The sequence below is a fragment of the Solea solea genome, chromosome 18 (genome assembly GCF_958295425.1).
Source record: "Solea solea chromosome 18, fSolSol10.1, whole genome shotgun sequence".
Classification (NCBI taxonomy): Eukaryota; Metazoa; Chordata; class Actinopteri; order Pleuronectiformes; family Soleidae; genus Solea; species Solea solea.
Genome location: NC_081151.1, coordinates 4,665,854 through 4,688,518, shown reverse-complemented (window position 1 = coordinate 4,688,518; position 22,665 = coordinate 4,665,854). Strand labels below are relative to the sequence as shown.

Genomic DNA, 22,665 nt, shown 5'->3' with positions numbered 1-22,665 from the left:
GAGCGGCGAGACAGAAGTGACCGGGGTCGCGTTAAAACCGTTATTGTGCGATACGTGATGCCAAGAGCGGCACCCTGGAAGTTTGAAACGGTTTTTCTACATAACGATGATGAATCCTTACTTATTTTGACAAGACACGCCGATGTAAGGAAGAGCAATAACCCGTTCTTTACCTCACAGATTAATAGTGTCATTCATTAGCAATAAATCTGGCCCCGGTCCTCAGGTGATTTATGACTCCACGCTCTGGTGTGAGCAGCAGTCGCAGTGATTAATGTCACTGAGGCTGTAATTGTTACTGTTACACAACATTTCACCTTTTAAGCCTGTGATTTTTACTGTGGTTATGTTCCACTGACAGTGTATTGAAGTATTTACAGGCACATGTTACCATTATATGGTATTCATTTAAAAAAAAAGTTAGATACCCAGGTTTGAAGTTTATTAGGTACGTCTTGCTACCGCGCTGTTGCAATCGAATACTGCAGCTCTGCAGTAAATCTGATCGTCATGCAGGTTGTTATTGTTCTGCATGGGTTGAAACAGGCCGTCGTCAGCTGATCCAGGAGCTGTGGAGCCGTCTCTCCTCTCCTCCCTCGCTAAGCTGTAAACCAGTGACTTGTCCCTTTTTAAATAATAATCACAATTGGCTGTGGTGGTCGGGAGAGTATTAGTGCCACATGTTAAAAATTAAGATTTTTGAAATTCATAATTCTGAGATTAAATATAAGAAAATATAGAAAAAAGTCATGAGATTAAAGTCAGAATTCTGAGATTAAAGTCAGAATTACATGTAAAAAAAAAAGAATTCTGACTTTAATCTCAGAAATACAAAAAATCAGAAGTCTGACTTTAATCTCAGAAATAGAAAAATTTGGTGTATCTTTCATCTCCACGTTGCCAGAATATTAAGTCGTTGTGGTCGGTGCCGGGGTGTTGCAGTGTAAATGTGAGAAGGGACACATGAAGTAGCACTCTGGTTTTAGAAACACATGGCTCTTGTTTTCCTGTTGGACCATTATTCAGCTATAATAACTCTTGGATTCATTTACCTGGAATTGAATGTTCTGTCAACAAAACTACAGGCTATGGTGATTATGAAGTTTACATCCCCAGTCAGGAAAACAGGTTTTATCCTTCAGGCTCAGGCTGAAATCACGTCCATTATTTAATGAGACTGACTTAGTGTTTATAATGAATATTCTAATTGTTCCAGCTGTTCTTACTGTGGACAACTCTGTGGTGGATTTGGAGACGATTGAAGCTTTGTATGAAAATGTAAGTACGGAAGAAAAGTACTGTATGGTGTGTTTGTTGTATAAAGTGCAAGTTATTTTAAACTTAGCACAAATAAATGACCTGACCTTTGATTGTGGACTGTGTGTCGTCGTCTCTCTCTTGACAGAGAGCCACCAGTGACGAGATGGAGAGGATAGTGAAACATTATGAGACAGCGAAAGAAGATGAAGTCAAACTGTTGGACAAACCTGAACAGTAAGATAAAAAAGTCTCAACATTTTGTGTGTGTGTGTAGAATATCAGTCAAGAAATGATAGTATGATAGATAGTATGTTAGTAGTTTATGGTAACGTTAAATCAAACAAGTTTTAATTATAGTTTATGCTATTAAAACTGGGCAGTAAAAAATATTGATCCACTGAAATATTGTAATATTTTATAGTGTGACACTGTTTCAAACCTATTAACCCTTTAACACCGAGCGTATCACAGGCGACACTTTGCATTACCGCAATTACGCGACGGTTTGAAAAATTCCAGCCATTTCTGAAAGGTGAGAAATTGCACATTAAAGTCGACGTGTGGTTATTACGGTAATCTCACTCGCGCTGGCGAATCAGGGTCTTTGTCACCAGAGAGGAGAGAGTTGGAAAAACCACCTGTTACATAGTTTCCTCTCTTTTTTTTGCACATTGAGACAAAAACTCAAACAAATGTTATTGGGTGTTTGTGTACAACTAAAGTGTTTTTTTCTAAATAAAACTTCATTTTTCTTTCAAATTGTTAATACACTATTTCAACATGCAGCAAAATGTAAACAACTGCCAGATATTGAAAGTTATTCTGGAAAAAACAGTCAAAAGCACTTACACACAGGACATTTTTGACCCTTATGTGGTTAAAATAAAAATTCCAAACAGACATTTTGAGGGTTAGGTTTTAAAGCACTGTGTTGATATGGAAATATTCTTATCCGTGTTATTGTGTTGTATTTAAGCCTCTGACCACGAACAGCTGGATGGTTTATGCATTTAACATTGTTATATATACTAACACTGCTATTTTTACTTTTCTTAAAATAGAAAAAAATTACTCATTCGGTTATAATAACCTATCCCCCTCTGTTTATCTTCTTAATATAGTTCTTCTCCTTCTGTGCACATGAATTCTTTAATGACCACTGCTTCAGCAGTTCACCAGTTCCCGTCAGGGTCAAGTAGTTCGGGGCCGGTTAACGAGGCCCGGGCCCAGCAGTGGTGCCGCTCAGCCTGCCCTTCCCATTTCCATGTTTGACCAGGCTGTCACTGAGGTTGCCTGAGTCATCCCCACTCAGTGTCTGCCTCCATCGGCGGGCTCTAATCACACAGGATGTTACCTCTCCCCCTCCGACACGGCGCTGTTTACATAAGTCATCCTGCATCAGGACGGAGCCACCTTTGATCAGTCTCCGTGCGCCCGCCCGCTCGCTCGCTGCTTTTCCCCTCCACCCGACCCCGTGGACCTTTCGAACCCGGCCGAGCAGCACCGCTCATGAGGATCAGCTGCCTCTGCCTGTGTCTGTGAAAACCAGCTTTGACTCAGCCAGTCTGCATACGGGAGGCTCAGCCTGCCAAGGCCCCGAAATAGTTCTTTCCTGTTAGACGTTTTGTTTAATTCTGTCCTAACACATCACACCCCCCTCCTCCTCCTCCTCCTCCTCCACTTTTGTTTTCCAGGTTCCTCTATGAGCTCTCCCAGGTTCCTGACTTTGCGGACCGTGCCCGCTGCATCATTTTCCAGTCGGTGTTCCTCGATACCATCTCCTCCATCCGTCGTAAGGTGGATCTCATCTCCAATCTGTGCAAAGTAAGTGACGTCGTTGACGTTCCACAAACGCCACGAGTCCCAGAATACAAACCCTAAACTGTTTCTGTGTGTGTCGTGTCAGGAGCTGCTGCAGTGCACCAGTCTGAAGGATGTCATTGGTCTCGTTCTGGCGTTTGGGAACTATATGAACGGCGGGAACAGGACAAGAGGTCAGGCGGACGGCTTTGGATTGGAGATCCTCCCCAAACTAAAGGACGTCAAGAGCAGGGTAACGCATCTTCTATTTCACGTCTGTAATAATTACATCACTTTCTCTTCTTCCACTGAACCTCTCTACTTCTTCCACAGGACAATCGCATGAATTTGATAGATTACGTGGTTTTATACTACCTACGCAACTTTGACGAGGTGAGACACAGTCGTGTCAAAACGTTTAGAAAGTTGTCAAAAAGCCCTCTCCTGACATTTGTTGTGTGTGTGTGTGTGTGTGTGTGTGTGTGTGTGTGTGTGTGTGTGTGTGTGTGTGTGTGGTTTCAGCACGCTGGTACAGACAAGAGTGTGTTCCCTCTACCGGAGCCTCAGGACTTCTTCCAGGCTGCTCAGGTGAAGTTCGAAGACCTCACCAAGGACATCAGGAAGCTGAAGAAAGACCTAACCGGTGAGACATAAATACACCATTCTATTAGTACTTCAACGTGACTGAATTCCCTGTTGCATTTTTATGTCGGGATCAATTTAGTTTAAGTGCAAATCATTACAGTTTACATGTTTTTCAGACGTGATTTATATTCCTGTTTCCCCGAACGGAGCAGGCCGCGGGTCTTTTAAGCGAGACCTCGGTTGGTTTGAGGCAGCTTTTCCGAGTTTCCAGACGTTGTATCACCCATGTCATCATAACACCACAGCCACCGCTGTTTCCAGCTGAAGCTGCGTCTCCGCCGCCTTCCTTTTCGAGAAGAGCTCGGAAAGCAAATTCCAGCTCGCTGAGCCAAACGTCAGCGCGACAACACCGGCTGATAAATGCACTTTTTTTTGTGTGTGTGTGTGTGTGTCATGGGCGCCAAGCCACTGGGTGACCCAACGAAGCCAGCCAGTCAGTCTTGGCCAGGGCCGCGTGGAGGTTAAAGGCGACGGCCCCCGGTGCCCCTGGTGTCTGTGGTTATTTAAATCAACCAATAATACGGCATATGAAAGCAATTAGATATGCTCCACAGCTCTCGCCGACATTTTTTAGATCGCTGTTAAAGCCCTCTCCTCTCTGACCCGGGGGAAAAATACAAAGAGTCTACAGAATCACCCAGACCTACCTCAAGCTGTCACTCATTTATTAGGAAAAATGGAAGACCCGAAAACAATAAATGCAACATAAGGGCCCGTATATTTGATCTCCGCTGCAGCGCAGTCTGGCACAGTAGTCCTCGGGGGTATAAGCATCACAGGGCGAGCACTGGATTCTGGATCTTTGTGAGCTCCACCTATGACTCCCACCATTTTTATCCTCTCCAGCCGCCGGGAATAAATATTTAGGCCTGGCTTTTATAAACCACCCTAAAGAAAGCAACTGTTCTTAATTATAACGCTAACACAGATCACCTCCGTCTTCATTGTGTCTGACACGGGAGAGGCCGACAATGAATTTCACCGAGGCGAGGAGAACTGTGTGCTCCTTTACCTGATCCAGAGGCGGTGACTGCAGTTGTCGGGCTGTGTCTTGCCCTCCAGCCCTGGGTTAAAGGTCAGACTTGGTGTTAGCAGTCAGAAATGAATCTCCCCTTCTCTGACATCATTTATGTAAATTAGGGATGAGTATGAATATTTGATTCTTTCTTTTCTTTTTGTTTCATTATAAAAAAAAAGAAGGTTTTTGCAGAAGTGATGACATTTAAGAGGTATCTTGAATGCATCTTGTGTTGTGGACCATGCTCCTCACTGCTCCACACAACATGCTGTGAACCCTGCATTACTTTCACTAGCTCTCATGCGCTGGAATGTCCCTCTGATGAAATGACGTGTGATGTAGAAACATCGTTTAAAGTCCACCATGTGGGTTTCGCTGGGGAACTAGCACATTGTTCCTCCCTCATAAAGACTGTGGTGAAGTTAGTTAGAAGTTAGAAAGAGTGTGAGCTGCTGCACCGGAGCAGGATGTGGTGTGTTGTGGAGGGATATTTCAATATTTAACAGATCATCTTATTCTACTCAAGTTACATTTTTGCTTGAAATGTCCATGGATGCCTCTCAGGACACAAGTCGTGTGCTTTACAGTGAAGTTTTTAGACGTTTTCCCACATGTGCGGCGTCTAACCGTCAGTGATGCTCAGGAGCGAGTCCCCGGCTGCTCACTTGCCCTCTCCTTCACTGGCTTGTGCAGAAACATGATCCTCTTTTGATGGGGTTTCCTGTTTGGGGAGAGGGTGATGACCTCTCTCTGAGAGGGATGAGTGGGAGGCCACGGCGACCTAAACCTACTGTAGAACTCTCAGATAGCTCCCATGAAGACGAACGATATTCCTGCTCTGTCTCAAATCAATCACGGCGCAGCTCTGGAACCCCCCGGCACCCAAACTGCAGATTGCATCCATCTTTTAAAAGATCACACTTGAAAGTCGCGTTCACGGATCAACACTTAACGACCAATGTGTATCTACATAAAGATCCTTTTTAACGGCTGCGTAATTGGACCCGACAGAGAGACGGGGACGCCACCGAGTGATATAGGATCAAATAAAAAGAAACAGTCAGAGCTCATTTGCTGCTCAGGGGAGTTTAGTGTTTCACAGAAGACCTGGCCCGGGTAAGGCATTCATCACTGTGGCAAATCAGACAGTGTCTTGATTTTAAATGGCCTTTAATGTCAGGTTCAAGCAGGGCCTTTAGCCTGAGGTGCGTTTTATGGCGGGGGGGGGGGGGGCTGCGCTCTAAGGGCCATGTGTGAAGTCGCTGACGCCGGAGTGCCTTCACCGTTCAACACATTTAGTAAAGGCTTTGCTACATTCTGAGGATCGCGTTGTGGGAATATAAATAAATTACAGCCGAGTGGCTAAAATAAAATCATCCTCTGGAGTGAATTTTAATCCAGGGGTTTTGGATTGTGATTTATGAAGAGAGAGGATCTTACCTTTCTCTTCTAAGCCAGTCTCTTGGCTGACCTCACAGTCATACTTCAGACTTCATCCCAATAGAAAGGAGAGCTGGACGTCTGACAGTCTGCTGGGAATCTGAATAATTAGAGATAAGTGAGAGGATTCGCTTTTCAGGTACTCGGAACCCGGAAATGCTGCGGCTGGACCGCTTTTCCGGTTTAACCTCTGATGTCAAATATTTTCCACAAAACGTCTCCCAAAATGATCAGGGATTAAGAGGTTCACCTCAAATTCTATATTTATTTATTATATTTGTGCAATAAAGTCACTTGTTTGTCACATTCATGAGACGGGAACATTCATCACGCCGATATTGTGGTTTTCCACAGGCATGTCCTCTTGAACACAGCTGTGTGGTGTGTGTGTGTGTGTGTGTGTGTGTGTGTGTGTGTGCGTGCCGTGAGCGGCACTTGTACATCAAAGTCGCCCGACGTCTCGCAAACCGCACTGGGGCAAGTCCTGGATCACAAGTCTGGCTCTCTTGTTTGTTTGTCTTCCCGTTTACTCCGCCGCCACAATCTCGCCCCCTCATGTTACGCAAAAAGGCTGTTTCCCAGTCAGTCATGACGTGTTGTGCCGTGCGCTGACCCACTTTGTTGCTCTAATCAAAGCTCGACTTTTTCTTCTGGTTTCAATCTGTTCTGGTCCACCGTGATTAAACAGGTGATGCACAAATCTATCGCTCGCGTATTTGAATAATAACCATTGCAATGACATCTCGACCCCTCGGGTGCCCCCACTTCCAAAGATGCTGAGTCCACTTGCTCATGATCTCATCCGTCTTTTCCCCCGTAGTAATACTGGAAGGCCATTAAAGATCGGAGCTCTGTCTCCCGTCATTACCCTGTCTGTCTGTGGTGGGAGACTCGTCCCCTGTGGCTACATGACTGGACAGAGTGTCTGACGGCACAAACTGTGCCACAAGCAGCTGAGAGTCCAGACTTCATAGTAGCTGCTGCTGCTGCTGCTGTAAAAACAACAGTCAACGCTTATGTTTCCAGGCATATCTCTGCCTCACTATAAGTAGCTGTAATAGCTGCTTTATAAGATGCACGGGACACGACACAATAGTTATTGCAAGCAAAATGACTGTAACTGTATGACGAGCTGAAAAAAAGCAAATTTAGTTAGATATTCTTGTTCATATCCAATTTTTATTATCAAATATTATGCTTACCAGAAAAAAAGTTGACAGTTTTTGTGTCATTCACTCTTTATGTACCTTAAAATGTGTTTAAATATTATTTGAATTCATAATTCCATACGACACAAATGTGTGTTATTTAAATCAAGAAAAATGGTCTCTTTAATGTAAGAGTTATATGTTTTTTTTTGTTTATTTAACCAGGAAAATCCCATTGAGATTAAGACGCTCTTTTTCAGCAAATACAAAACACTCGACAGTTACACAGTTAAAACACAACAAAAAACAAAATAAAAGAATCCAGATTAAATTGACAAGCACATTATGCACATATAAGTGCAGAATAATGTGTCTACTCACCCTAATATTGCAGTAACTATGTCCATATTTCTAAATGTATACAGCCATTAATCCAAGCTATACTTGATATACTTTTATTTTTTTATAGTTTGAATTACAGTCTTTATGGCTTTTGAAAGTTGTTCAACTCAGTGGATGAAAGCGGTTGTTTAGAGATCCACAAATCAGTCGTGACCGATTGATTCACATGTGCAGAACATCTAATAATATCTCGCATTACATTGGATTAAAATAATCCAGTGTTAGACATGTTCAATGCTCCAAAAGGAAGACACCAAATAAAAAGATATTAATATTAATAATCTATGTAACAATTTGGGACAAACCTTTACCCAGAAAATATGCAGGTAAAAAAATATGTTAGGATACTTTAGAGTTAATCTCATCTTTATTGTTTTTCATTTCTGGCAAAGAAAAAAGGAAAACTACCAAGGTTTTTTGTGTCTGACCTGATGCAGGAGAACTTTCTGACAAAATGAATCATCCCTCCAACACGATGTTTCAAATCAGAGCTTTTCTCTTTCTTTTTCTTTTTTTTTTTTTTTCCTTCCAGCTGCTGTGTTTTTGTGGGCTTTCTCCTCGCGGCCTTTGCTGTCTGGACCACATTTGGAAGAGAGCCGCCTCCAAATTGTAGTCTCGCTCTTTTAAACAATGTTTTAATGGGTCCTTTTGAGTTGGGGGTGGGTGGGGGGGGGGGGGTTTCTGGTGAAGAAACACAGTTTGTCCCAATGAATTGTCATATTTTTTATTTATTCTCTCGCTGTCGTTCGGTTCAGTGTCCCTGAATCACTGAAACGCTCCACTTTATTTAACTAAGACGTCCAATAAATAAAAGATGTCGTAGAACCAGTTTACCCCGCGCCGCAGGTGCAGCAGCACCACATGTCTAACGTGTGAGAGCCAAGCTCGGATCAGAAAAAGGCAACGCAGTGAAGCGAGACGGCGGGGCCAGACCTGTAAATGCTCTTGTTGTGTTGCAGAACAATTTAGCGATGCAGTCATAAGCAAATAAAGGCATTTATTGCAGCCATTAATGACTTACAGGTTGTCACAGAATGTGCCAAAGTTCTTAGTTTTTTTTTTCAACCGGCACGTATAGGAACTCACGTCGGTGTACGGTTGAGAGGAAATGGGGAAGGTGAGGCTGGAACGTGCTCAGTCGCGACTGTTTCCTCCAAAGCTTGTGTGAACAGCAAACATGGACAGACCATAATAATGCAGGACAACATGTAACACTTTTTAATCTCAATTCTCAGATTTTCTTGGTTTGCACTTGAGGTGAAAATTTCGATTTATAGTTCTGCACGTTTTTAACGAGACTTATTTACACGATACTTTACTTTTTCAGATTTATCCAATTATGTCCTTAAATTACTTCCAGTTTTCTCTTCTCTGCCGGTTCAGGAAAAAGATCAAACTGTTTCCCTTTTTGCTCATCTTTTCCCTCCCACATTTCTTCTGATTGTGTCCTTCTCCTTTTCCTGTTCTGTTCTTTCCTGTAGTTTGTGAGAAGGACGTGCAGAAGGTGTGCGCTAACTCGTCAGAAGAGCACCTTCAGCCCTTCCAGGAGAAGATGGAGGGATTTGTCTCTTCTGGTAAGTGAAGCTTCTTTTTTTTTTCCCCTGTAGCCAAGGACAGTGGTGCACAGTATAAACTATGCAGAAATCACCCAAAGAAAAAGAAAAATCGAACTTTCCCACGACAAATACTGCACAGATCTATAAATGTGTAACTGTGAGCGTCCGTAAACTCATGGCTGCTCATTCACTCATCACAAAACATTTTCTACTCGACTCACAGAGTGGAGACGCACAGTGACACACAGACTCACTGCAAAGATTGCGATGATGGATGCTGGCCCTCAATTCTGCTTGAAAGCAAATTACAAGTGACTTCAAAGATACACAGCTCAGGAAAAAGTCATGGAAATGAAAAAAAAAGTCCCGTTTTCACCCAAAACCCCACTGTATATTATGTGTTCACCAAGTCAGCTTAATGGCACAGGCTCTGTCTCTTGGAATCTCTGGGAATACAGCGTCGGGACAGGAGCCGACAGGCCCCGTAGAGGGATCACGTTGCTCCCTAACATGGTTCTCATGTAGTCTCGGCTGCCATAAAGCTGGCAGGACATCTCTGGCTGTGGCCTTGTAAAGACTGGCCAACCTCAGTGGATCAGGCCTGAGGACCACCGGGACGGGAGCACGGCTTCCCCGACACACTCTGTTCTCCTCACTGCTTGTCCCATTTTTGACTCAGCAAACAAGTCAAGTCCTCAATTTCTTTTCCCCGCCCCACATATTATTAGGGTTCAAGCACAAGGTGCTATATAGGAGTTATTCTCTTATTAATATTAATTAATTAATTGCATTTTTGAGGGCCTGAACATACGCCAATACTCACAGATTTTTGCGACCGCATCGATCCTGGTGTGACAAAGCGTTGAAAATTGGAAATGGGAGGGGCAAATAACTGCTCCACCCCCAAAAAACTGGTTGTCCTGAGCAGCAGGTTTACCGTACATGCACGAAACTTGGCACACGCACTCATTAGGTCGGGGACGGTCAAAAAAATCTAGTGAAGACCTACGTTCACTAATTATAGTTGTAGTAGCTGCCACTTTACTTCTTATTATTCCTTAAATAAACAAAAATGGAAAGTAGTCTTTTTTCATTGAAGTTTTCATATTGCAAAAAGTGTATGGCAACAAACACACACATACACACACACACACACAATTCCAAGATTACGCTAAGGCAAGGGCATAATAATCCAATCCAATCCAACGTTATTTGTAATGCACTTTAAAACAACCACAGTGATGTACAGAGGAATAAATAAATAAAACACAGAATGAATAAAAGGCATAATAGCTGGTGATAGGTGATAAAATGCATCGAAAACGATTTAAATGAATTAAAAGACATAAAAAATGTGGATAAAAACCATAATAAAAACAGATCAAATAAAATAAGGACGACCAAAAACAGACTTAAATGGAAATAACAACTTCCATAGTGTCAAAAGCCAATGAAAAAAGGTGAGTTTTAAGAAGAGATTTAAAAACAGGCATTGAAGATTAGGGTATGCCTGTCTGATGTGCATAATAAGACTAACACTAATACTAATGACGACACTAGAAAACCGCTCCATACACCAGAAGACAAACAGGTGTGTAGACTTTTACTGCAGTGACACACTGATGCTGTTACTACGCAGAATCCACCTCCTGTCTCCTCGCACAGTGAAACGATGCATTCCGTTTCTAGTGCATAAAAAGCCAGATCGTTGGAAGCAGCAGTTGCGTTTCCTCGCTGGGATCATGAACCTCTGTGTCGTTGCGCATCCGCCTTGTATCTTCACCTTGTTCTCCAGCATTTCCTTTAGCTCTGGCCAGTATCTGAGCGCTTATAAACCCCTCAGGGTTCCCACTGGGCTGAGATATGGCATCGGTTTGCTGCAGCACGTCCTGGAACATAAACCGTCCAGTGGAATACTTGTAAACCTTTCTTTCATAAACAGAATTCCTCAAGCTGTTTGCCTTGCTTTGGGAGGAGCGGCTGTGTAATCATCATTCATAATGATTCCATGACTTCAAAAGGCCAAAACATGGTCTTAAACTCTGACTCATCGGCGAGCGCGGTGGATTTCTCACCGCGCTCTCAGGTGAAGGCTGAGGACGGCCGGCCCCGCGCGGGATACATGTGTTTGGCACATGATTTTAAAGATTGTAATTGACTGTCGGGAGTTAATGTGGAGGAGAACGGTGTCGGAGATCTTCAAATAAACGCTGCGGTTTAATCTACTCCTTATACACAAGGATCTTAAGTAATTACAGATGATAATGTCTTTTCCCCTCCTTCGCTGGGTTAATGTCGATCCGTTATCTATACTGCTTGAGGGCCGTGGGTCGTAAAACCTGAGCCAACACTATTTAAATAAAAATAAATAAACAAAGGTCTGAACTAACAGTGAGTGCAGGTGAACCCGGCCGCCCCGTGCTCGGCCTCTTTAACTCAACGCTGCGTGATCTTGCCCAGATCTAACAGGGGAACACCTCGGAGATCCAGTGAACCCTGCTCTTGTTAGACCTTGTCTTCCAAGTTGAGCCCCCAAACCTTCATTTTCTTTGCATTTGATATTGTACATGTGTTTTCTTTAGTATAAATAATATCATCCGGTATCATTTTGGTCTCATGTAAAAGAAAAGAAAGACCTTGATCCAACTGTGGCAGTTCCAACATCTAATCAAGCACCTTTTCTGTTTCCCTTGTTAGTGGGAGCTCTTTGAAACCTCTGGGGATATTATCACGGGGCATATTTTGTACATTGAATACACGCCACGACTAATTGAAAACAAATTCCTCGCTCTGAATCTCAGCAGTGTTCCTCAGGTCTCGTTTAACACGTCACATCCTTCTCTTTGTGCTGTGGTTGTCAGTGACTCACGAGCCAATAACCCCCTGAAAATTCCACATCCCTTTTTTTTTCGACGGACGAATGACGTAGCCCGCGTAAAAATGTGCAGGTAGCAGCTGTGTGAGTTTCCTTGTTCGCTGCATCCGTGTGCTTTTGGTGGAAAAAGTGATGCCTGGTGGAAATCCTCCGCATCCCTTATGTTCTATCTGCCTGCGCGGTAAAGCGGCGGTTTTGTAAGAAGTGTGTCTGAGTGAGTTTTAAAGCCCTAATTTATTGTCGCTCTCAGCATGCGCGTCTCATAACTTTCTAGTTAGCGACTACTGGTTTCATGTTTACACGGGAGAGCTGAAGGGAGAGAGAGAAACTTCACACGTCCTCCCTCTCCTTCTCTCAGCCTTTCGGCTCCAGTGCCACCTCTGCACGGTCGCACCAGAGGGGTACCTCAGGCGCCAGCCTGACCCCCACTGAGTCTAACACCATTGGTCACGGCCCCCCCTCCTCACTTTATCCCAGACATGCCCTCCCTGTCGTTAGGTTTACCTCAAATGTGGAAGGGGGAAAAAAAACATGTACATGTTTCAAGGAGTAAAAGTAAAAGGAGTGGTTGGTTGGAGGCTCATGCTCACCTTCTCCCAGAAGACCCCCAAACCTGCCTTTGAAGCATTTTTTGGAGACTTCCCCCTCTTAAATCTTCAACTAGGAAAGGTCCCCCATCATTGTAAAAAGGATGAATCTGGAAAAATGCAATAAATCTGAGATCACAGGCACTCTCTGGCCCTAGATAAATTCTTGCACCTCGGCCTGGCCCGCCGCACACATCTGCCTTGCATTTAGACACTTTTACATGGCAGGAGTCCACAGAAGCCTCCAGTTCCCAAGCCTCACTCTCTCTCCCTCTCTCTCTCTCCCTCTCTCCCTCTCCGCTCAACCCCCTGTGCCCCTGTTTCAGCTCTTGCTCGGGAACATGCACACACACGTATAAAAACGCATAAACACACTCCTCCACAAACTGACCCCCGCGCTCCCCCCCCCCCCCCGCCCCCCGAGCTCGGGCGTCACCGGCTCTCGCTTTCTGCGTCAACACACAGAAGCATGTCAAAGTTTACAATGTGCTCAAGTGTCACTTTGATAACACGCTCAGTGCGCCGGTGACATCTCAACCTCCTTCTTCTCTTCCTATTTGACCCCTCTTAGAATGAACACAGCGCCCCCCTCTGGACTCCAGGGGTGACCCGGGATCAATTAGCAGTCGGTTATCGATGTGCACCGAGTACCTGAATCTGAATCTTCCGCTTTCTCTCATTTTACAGCTCAGAAGGATCATTCGGCCGAAGAGGACCGGCTCAATTCGGCACAGAAAAGGTAGGGAAACCATGACTTTATCAAAACCGAGCGGAGACACTAAGATTATGAATGATAATCCCATAGATGGGATAGAAATTTTAGTAAGAAACGATGGTTTTAAATGGAAGAAATGGAATTGATTTTGAACATTATCTCCACTAAATTGACCTCATGCATCTGTGTCATCGTCGAGACCTTTTGTGATTTGTCAAAAGTCAACAGAACAGAACAGAAACTGCAGTGAATACAAACACACGCGTATATAGAACTTGCAACAACTGAACAACACGCCCGCCGCTCCAGTCACTCTTATCTGCCATGTTCTGCGCAGAATAAACCCTGCGAGCATATCTGAAAGGAGGAAACTGAGACACGCAGATCACGGGGAAAAATGGATACCGTGAACAAGTGGGACGTGGATTGCTTTGGACAGCACCATAACTCAGGGAACGTTCTGTTTCATGTTGCTCCTCCATGTTGCCAAGAAGGTCACTGAGGGGCGACTGCATCCCTCACTCTCTGTCCTTCAACCTCTCCTTATAGTGATATGTCTGTCTGGTGTGTGTGTGTGTGTGTGTGTGTGTGTGTGTGAACCCCAATTTGCACGAGTGACACCACTGTAATGAAGGCGTTGAACTTGGAGGGAGGGAATATTGATCAAAAGGCCCCCCCCCCCGCAGTTGACGGCACCCTTTAGCCTTTTTAATGAAGCTTTACTTTAATTTCATCTGAAGATGTCCGACTGGTGCTAGGTGGAGCAGGAGGGGAGGTGTGTGTGTGTGGGGGGGGGGGGGAGATTCTGTCTCAGGTTCCCACAGAGCCGCCTCGTAAAAGTGACACGCCGTTGATGAATATGGGCGTCAGTAGGCTCACCGGGCCCTGGGTGGGCGCTCACATCTGCGCTGGATGAGGGGGATCCTCACATAATACACACAACAACAACAACAGCAGCAGCAGCAACAACAACAACAACAACAACAACAGCAACAACAGGGCTGTGGGTTAATAAAGGAAATAGACGGCACATCCTCAGTGCTACCTCATATACCTCACCCTCGGCCTCGTGAGGAGTCACTGAGTTCATCAAGTGATATGAGTCAGGATATGGACACAAAAATGATGTCAGGGTAGGGTATAGATAGGCATTTGCTTTATTTTATTCTATATTAAAAGGGCTGAGGAAACCAATTTGTCCATTTTTATGTTTTTAGATGTTAAATTCATAAACTCACCGCTGAGTTCTGTGGAGTGACTGATGAATACGTTCAGTTGCTTTGCCAAGTGTTAAATGTTAGAATTAGGTGGGAGGTCACATTGTATTTGAGCAAAAACAAAGTAAAGAAAAGAAAAGAAAAAGAAATGCTGAGTTATGAAATCCATTGACGTGCCTGTGCACCACTGAAATAAAAAGGTGTCATCACCAACTTAAAAAAAGTTCAGTTTAAATGCATTGATGTGCAAAATAATGTGTGCAAAATATAAAAGCAAGCTAAATGAACATGTGGCAAACAATGCAATCGTTAATAAACATAATCGTTTGCTGGAGGTTGTTCATTTGGACTCATATTTGTAAAATATCAATATGTTGACGATCACTACGCCCTGGAGGAGTACCAGCTTTTGCTTTTCTTTTTCTTTTTACAGGTCAGCGTTAGTTAGCCAATGCCTGATGAGCCCTGAGGCGTTTTCCCCCCAACATGCAGTCTTGATTTGTCTGTTTCATGTTCGGGTTCCACTCAGGTCTTCTGGTTCTGTCCTCAGTTCCGCCTCATTAACTTCCCGTCTCCCTCATCACGCTCAATTTCACTTGGCCAGCCGCCCTCCTCTGCCGTCACCGCGCCGTCACGCTTTCACAGTCGCTCGGTGGCGTATCTGGCGTTAATATGACGACGGCTTATGGCACAAAAGTGGACTCCGTGCCCTCTTTGAACTCTTCCGACAACGCGCCGTTTACGCCTGTAATCTGTTTTTTTTGTTTTTTTTTTCACTGGGGGAAACAAAGGAATGCGGAGTTGCCTGTCCAAATATTTCCCTGATTCTCATGGCCGCTCATGCTTTTGTAATGCGTCTTTCTTTATAGCTGTCAGTGAGGAATGCTGGCTGCGGGTGCCGCAGTAAACCCTCTCACGGCAGTGGCATCATAGCACGGATTACAGAAGTGTGTGTGTGTGTGTGTGTACACACGCGTGCATGCATGCTTTGATTTTTTTTTTGTTTATTTCTTATGTTTAGCAGGCATGTGTGAGCGTGTTTGCATCTGTTTTGAGTGAAGCTCTTGTGTGTGTGTGTGTGTGCTTGCTGCGTGTGCACAGGAGGCTAGAAGGAGACGCTTGATTTGTGCACGCTTTGACGTTGGTGACCCGGGGTCAGAAGAGGAGCTGATGGAGAAGCTTGTACATCAAACCAGACCTGGCTGCAACAAAGCTACCTGTGACATTTCCGCCCCCTGTTTGCTCAGTCTAAACATCCGAGAGCTGCTGGGTACAGGAGGATCTGGGAAAAGCCGTCCTCAAGAAGATGATGCATCACTGGGAAATGTGAAGCAGGCTCGCGCAGGAGCGTTTCTCAGCTGGCGGCCTGGGCGGCACGTTTCCAGCACCGTTTCTCAGAACGTGTCTTCGATTAGCGTCGCAAAAAAGAGCCACCTAGCATCTGGAGGTCAGAGCCCGATCGGTGTGTCAATTGGACAGCGAGCATCCCTTGAATCATAGCCCCCCCCCCCCCCCCCTTTAATCAAGCCTTTGACAGGCAACGGCTAGAAAATGTCTTTCATGTTCAGGCGCAGGGGAGGGAACCTGAAGCAGCAGGGCTGCTAGACTTGCACCCGCGAGTTCAGGTTTGGTTACAATTGAATTAGGCCTGCAACAGCGCTGAAGGAAAAGAGCAATAACAGAATTTATTTTACACAATCTTTTTTGGAGCAGGTCGGTGTGCTCATGGAGCTCCAAAACCTGGTCCAAATGAATGCAAGTCCCAAAAAGTATAGCTGTGCAAGTGTGTGTGTGTGTGTGAGAGAGAGTGTTGCTGTGTCTGAGGGAACAGCAGTCTAGTCTCGTCTTCCCCTGCAGGCAGCGGAGGTCAATAAGATAATGGAGCCACTGCTACTGGCTCTCCCCCGTGGCCCAGCAGGGTGGACGTTCTCCTTCTGCCACCTCTGTTTGACTCTCCATCCATAATGTTTCAGTGTGCGTCTTCATTTTTCTTCAAGGATTATCCAGTGAATAATATTCAGAAACACACACACACACACAGAGACACACACACACACACAGAGACACTTTAATACAAGCCTTGTATGCAAAAACACAACATAGTTCACTGCAGTCTCTGTGAGGGAGATACCTCAAACCTATGCATCGCATGAGAGCTAGTAAACAGTAATGCAGGGTTCACATTGTGTCGAGCAAATGCATTTTTTAGTTTAATCACAAGTTTGATGTGATCAGATGAAGCGTTTCCGTGTGATGAAACCGACTCGTTCGTCCTTCTTCTGCAGTTTCCAGGACATGGTGAGCTACTTTGGCGTGAAGCCGAAAGCCGGGGACAAAGACGTGGCCCCCGGTTTCATTTTCATGCTCTGGTACGAGTTCTGCAACGACTTCAAGAACGCGTGGGTGCGGCAGAGCAAGAACATCTCCAAGGAGAGGTGAGTGAGGTTCTTCGTCACCGCGGTTTATCTGAAGTCTTTTGGCCGGTGGAGAGCGGCAGTTTAATGGGAAGCAGCAGTGCGTTCACAGTGGCGGTAACTTAATACAGCGCTTGTGCGTCGTTAAACGAGTGAGATGATGGCGCGTGTTGACATGCGTGCAATTCGGTGCACGGACGGACGGGCGATGACGTCACAAAATGTGAAAATGGCAACTGTAAGAAGGCTCACAAAAACCTGGTTTGAGTGCATGCTCAAACCAGGTTTTTTTTTTTTTTATCTTGTCCCCGTTACGTTTCAACGCATGTTTTAACGCCTCTGACAACCAAGTGAAATGAGCACTTCCTGTGTGACGGTAACGCTCAAATGCTGGGTTGTAATCAAAGAGGAGATCTCTGACCTCTGACCTGTCGTTGTCATTTACTGATTCTGAGAGCTTACGCTGTGGATCCATGTGCTCTCTCTTAATTGTTTACTAGGTAATCACGTCCCACATTACTCCCAGCCGACGGTGCTTACCGTTCAGTTAACTTTATTTTAAATGCTCTTTAAAATAGCACCCATAAAAGCCAAGTGGTTTTTTTTGTTGTTTTTTTTTTTAAAGGTCGCCTCATTATCTCATCAGCCCACTGTCATTCTCCAGCGCTTCTCACTTACGGGGCTTTCACTCGACCGCAATCTCCTGAGAGGATGTGTGTGTCTGCGTGTGTGTGTGTGTGTCTCTTCAGGGCTGCATGACAGTGCGCCCTGGGGAGACACTTAAACATCTCGCTCTTATAAACAACCTCACAAGGACATGTGCGATGAGAGGCTGTTGACTTTATATTGTTTTCACAAGTTACTCAAGTGCTATTTTCCAGTGTGTATTTGTGGTTTTTAAAGAGCCTTTCAAATATCACGGCCCTGTGGATTCTTTTTTTTCTCCCCCCCCCGTCCCCCGTCCCCCCGTAGATTGAAGGAAGCTCAAGAAAACATCAAGAAGATCACAGCAGAGAAAAGAATTGAAACCAAGAAGATTAATGCCAACAGTCTGGTAAGAACAAATCTCTATACAGCAGAATGAGGTGGTTTGTTTTTTTTCCGTGTCCACATTAAAATTTGCTCCGTTGAATCTTTGTGCGAAACAGAAAGAGAGGCTGCGGCAGAAAGAAGCCAGCGTGCCCTCCAGCTGAGATGAGCAGGGACAAAGCAGCAGCAGCAGCAGCAGCAGCAGCAGCAGAAGAAGAAGAAATGAAGAGTGGTGGAGATGTGGAGGAGGAGTGTGCAGGCCTCATCCCGCCGGCGTTTTGCCACCTGCCTCGTCGACTGGACCGGCGTCTTTGCTCCGTATAAACTCACAATAAAACATTCTACTCCCGCTGTCGTATTTCTGTGCTACTTACAGCACTGGTCCCCGTCCCCCCACCCGTCCCCCCCGTCCCACCCCTCCTCCGGTCTCTCTGCTAAAAGAAAACTCCTGCACAGAGGATGCATGGCTGACAGAGCCAAAGTGATGAGAGTCTCAGAGGCTAAAGGTTGACCTCATTCATCCAGCGAGGCGTGCCCTCTGAGAGCCCGGCCTGTGAAAGGTCTCAGTGGGTCAGTGGAATTCACAACAGTGCCAGCTGACACGAGATTCCTTCTGGATTGGAGAATCCAGATTTTTTTTTTTTTTTTTTTTTTTTTTTAAAAAGAATGGCAAGAACATAATCTGAGGGATTGGAAATCTTTCCATCTTTCTCCCGCTGCAGTGGACGTAGCTGCTCGTTCACCGCGGCTCATTACGAGTATTGTAAATATGTCATGTTATAGAAGTGGCAGGGACTGTGCAGCTTTTAGAAGTGTGATAAATGAGTGGGCTGCAAGTGCGGATAAAGACGTGTTGTGTTTGAACGTGAGTGAGAGTTGTGTGTGTGTGTGTGTCTGTTGCACTAGACCAGAAGAGAGTAGAACAATCGGGTTTCCGAGCCTCAGACTTATGATTAGAAACAATAGATTTTCGCCCAATAACTAATATCGTACGTACTTAACACTAAATAACTTGAATCCCTCATCGAGTGCTGTATGTCAGATTGTGCCCGGCACAAGTTTGAGCACTTTCCTGCTTGTAGTAGCTGCCACACACTCCCATGTTATGCTTAACGGTGTGTCTTGCACATTTTTTGCACCTCTTTTCCTATGCAAAGTTATGGTTTCCTTGTTAAAAAAAGAAAAATTCACAAATTGTATTGTTTAATGATAAAAATCCATCCTTTTTTTTTTCAATATTTAAACGTGTGCGATTAGAGAAAGACTATATTTATGTAAGCAAAGATTTATTTTATGCCAAAAAGGAAAAAAGTCAGCACTGTTGTATTTTTCGGAGTTGTAATTGGACTGAGCTGCCGCTCGATGCATCAGTCAGACGGGACGATATATTTTCACGTGTGGGATTTGAGCGGGATTTTTGGAAAGACGATAATTGTATTTTGGGAAAGAAAACATTTACGCATGTCACCCGGAGCCATGCGAGTTGCTATACCTCAGACAAACTTCCACTATCGTGATATCCTTAAAAACTGCACCTTGAACTCCTTCTTCTTCTTTTTTTTTACCCTCCAAAGTCTTTCACGTGTGCCATTTATTTTGTATAAAAGAAATATTGAGATCGTCACCTTATACAGCTATGTTTGACTTAAGAGAGTTTGAAGAACAAATATGTATGAGCTGATACTGAACAAGGACTTTGTCGTAGCCTCCACTGTTTTTTTATGTTGGCTCCCACGGCCTTCAGTCGCTCTTGTGTGGACGCTCTCTAAATTTTTATGGAATTGTTTTAAATTTCAAGAATAAACTCATGGATGCGGAAGACTTTGGTTCTTTGAAATGCTGCGTGTGTTCAACTGATCACTCACAACTCTTCCATCAGGCCTAAATGTGCCATTTATGTTAAGAGTGATTCAATGATTCACCCGTTCAGGCCGTTTGATAAACACTGACTTAGAATGAGTCACTCATTCACACTTCATGTTTAGACCATAAGTCACTTCCTTTCGTAACTTAAAAAAAATATTGTTTTGCACATAAAGTACGTTTTTTTTAATGATTGGAACCTGTTTATTGAACTTATTGGTCAGGTTTGGGCAGAAAATGACTCATTTACTCCAAAACAAAATGTTATTTCATATGAGAAACTCATCTTTTGTCACATAACCGGTTACTGTTAGTACTTTTTAAGTCACATTTTTGTTGTGCAGCAGAAAATGATATGCACACTATCCCAGCATCCATTTATTTTATGTTTCCATGGATCATTTCATCAAATGAATGAATGAATAAACAAACCGGGTTACATCAGAGTTGATTTTTACATTTCACAACTATTTAATCTCAATATTGTATAAACCACTGTACATAGTCCAGAAAGAAGAAGCCTATTGTCTACACTTGAGTAGGCAGAATGAAAGATCTTCACTGGTGGACAGAAACCAATCAAGGACTCTTAAAGGAATAGCGAAATAAAAATCACATTTTTTCCATTTACAAATAATCGCCACTCGTCCATCAAATTCCACACAGTGGAAACAACCAGTTAAACAAAGAAATATAAACGCATCATTAAAAAACAAAAATGGTACAGGGATGTGTTCCTGTCCAAACGAGTGTTTAGAGCAGTGACTTGTTAAATAAACCGGGCCTGTGTGTGTGTATAAGAAGTCCTACTGGGGGAGAGGAAGCCGTGCGTAAAACCTGCCCATTCCAAGTCCGCGTTCCCGTGCAGTGATGCAGTGATATTTTCAAACTTGGCAACGAGGAAAAAAAAAAAAAAGTTCTTCGCGCAGTTCATCACGAGTTGCATGTCCATGTGTTATTCACGCGCTGTGCAAGAAGAGGATCATAGTCGATGTAAGCAGCCTAAAAAGTCATCGTACTTCCCCAAGGTGGAGACCCTAAGACACGTGTTGTCTTGGCTGTGTGACAGACAGCCTCTCTTTATTTTTTTTACTACCATCAACACACACACACACACACGCGCGCAACACAACACGACACAGCTGTGTGTGTGTGTGTGTGTGTGTGTGTTTTAGTCCAGGTCTATGGATATACAGCGGCACTGTTTGACGCGCTGGATGCGCTTCTTCTTGGTGGGCGGCTGCTGGTCCGGACAGCTCAAAGTGAAAGTCATGGTGGTGAAACGCTTGGGCTTGCAAAATGAGCAGGACTGGAAGGCGCCCTCCTCCCTGCGGATGTGCCTCGGGATGTAGAAGGAGTTGCACTGTCCGTAGCAGAAGCGGTTGATGATGGTGCGGGAGACGCAGCCTTCCTCGTGGATGGTCTGCTTGAGCGGCTGCGTCTTGCACCAGTCCCGTTTCAAATACTGCCGCTCCGTGATATGTAAAGCTTCCTGGCTGGACTCCAGCACCTCGTCGGCCGGCGAGGACGACCCCTGCCTCTGCCGGGACCCGGAGCCCGCCTGTGGAGGCTGCGGTTGCTGCTCCGATTCGTTTGGGTTGCTTTTGTCAGGATGAGGAATGGCGCCTTGTGAACCCCGGTTTCTTTTTGAGTCCACGGGAGAGTAAAGCAGCCCCATGATGAGAACCATACCGCAGAAGATACGCGCCGAGTTGGCCATCCTTGGGGAGAAGAAGAAAAGAATTCATCATCTACGCCGTTTCAACTCTGGACGGGTTACGCACAGCTGTCAAAGCTTTTACGCTGCGTAAAAACGCACGGATAGAGTTCACTTTCCCCCCACTTTTTTTTTTTTTTGAAACGCATGAAAGAATCACATTACTTGTGTCCAAATACCTTAGTGAAAAATATAAATGCATGATTTCAATCATGCTTAAACATTTTATAACCAACGCGTTACCCATTACGCAAAGAATGGTGCCATTCTTGCACATGAGTGGAGTTTTTGATCCTTAACAAACGTAAATAATAAATAAAGTGAATTTACTCACGCGTTCGAATGCAACAAGCACCGTGATGTGATCCTGTCAGTCCTCGGAGGCACCTTCCTTAGGTGATGGGCACCTACTGCCGTCGACTGTACACTGGCGGGACTGTGGATGGGTGGGAGACTAACCGCTCCATAGACAGGGGCCGGGTGGGGGGGTTGGTTGGAGGGGTGTAATACAAATTGCTTCAGCGCCGGACTGTCTCCCTTTTAAATGTCTGCCAGCTGAGATGTGCACAACAGTTCCCCTCGACATTATTGGCTCGACGCGATGTAGAGAAAATCAAAACTATCCGCCCCCTCAACACTTCCCTGAACCCACTTCAAGAAAACAGACAACCGAGGAACAGAGAGGGCAGGCAGGCAGGGAATAAGAGGAGGAGGAGGAGGAGGGAGAGAGGGCCTGACGTTTGTGCGCACATGGAAAAAGTAAAACAGCTTTTTTTATCACAAGTCTGATGATGATAAAAAAAAATAGAGATGGCTCGTTTGGAAATGTAATCTTGGATACAATGACATGACAGCGCACACCTGTGAATCCTCAGCGCGGACAGCATTTTAAAAGTCAGAGTCAACTCATTATAGACAACTGCGAGTGCCAGAGACGAGACTGAGCCAACGCGCGTCAACTCAATGAGTCACGAGTGAT

At 44.6% G+C, this 22,665-nt stretch overlaps 2 protein-coding genes across 3 annotated transcripts in view; one reads left to right on the top strand and one right to left on the bottom strand.

The window, feature by feature from the left end:
* The window catches only part of LOC131444589 (formin-like), a 34,176-nt gene extending 15,420 nt beyond the window's left edge, over positions 1–18,756 (top strand). The window contains exons 7-17 of one of the 2 annotated variants that reach the window (XM_058615082.1): positions 1,217–1,278; positions 1,406–1,494; positions 2,955–3,084; positions 3,167–3,313; positions 3,394–3,453; positions 3,583–3,703; positions 9,195–9,287; positions 13,419–13,470; positions 16,949–17,098; positions 18,050–18,131; positions 18,226–18,756. In XM_058615082.1, the coding sequence (XP_058471065.1) occupies positions 1,217–1,278; positions 1,406–1,494; positions 2,955–3,084; positions 3,167–3,313; positions 3,394–3,453; positions 3,583–3,703; positions 9,195–9,287; positions 13,419–13,470; positions 16,949–17,098; positions 18,050–18,131; positions 18,226–18,270 (1,031 nt within the window). In that variant the 3' untranslated portion in view covers positions 18,271–18,756. Of the gene's footprint in view, positions 1–1,216; positions 1,279–1,405; positions 1,495–2,954; positions 3,085–3,166; positions 3,314–3,393; positions 3,454–3,582; positions 3,704–9,194; positions 9,288–13,418; positions 13,471–13,783; positions 14,141–16,948; positions 17,099–18,049; positions 18,132–18,225 lie in introns of those variants that run through there. The other variant, XM_058615083.1, reaches the window with a different exon arrangement.
* Positions 18,757–20,334: 1,578 nt separating this feature from the next.
* On the bottom strand, positions 20,335–22,316 carry grem1b (gremlin 1b). The gene is made up of 2 exons (XM_058615084.1): positions 22,021–22,316; positions 20,335–21,690 (listed from the first exon to the last, which is right to left on the bottom strand). Exon 2 carries the CDS (start codon positions 21,687–21,689, stop codon positions 21,141–21,143), a length of 549 nt encoding a protein of 182 aa, XP_058471067.1. The 5' UTR covers position 21,690; positions 22,021–22,316; the 3' UTR covers positions 20,335–21,140.
* Positions 22,317–22,665: the final 349 nt, after the last annotated feature.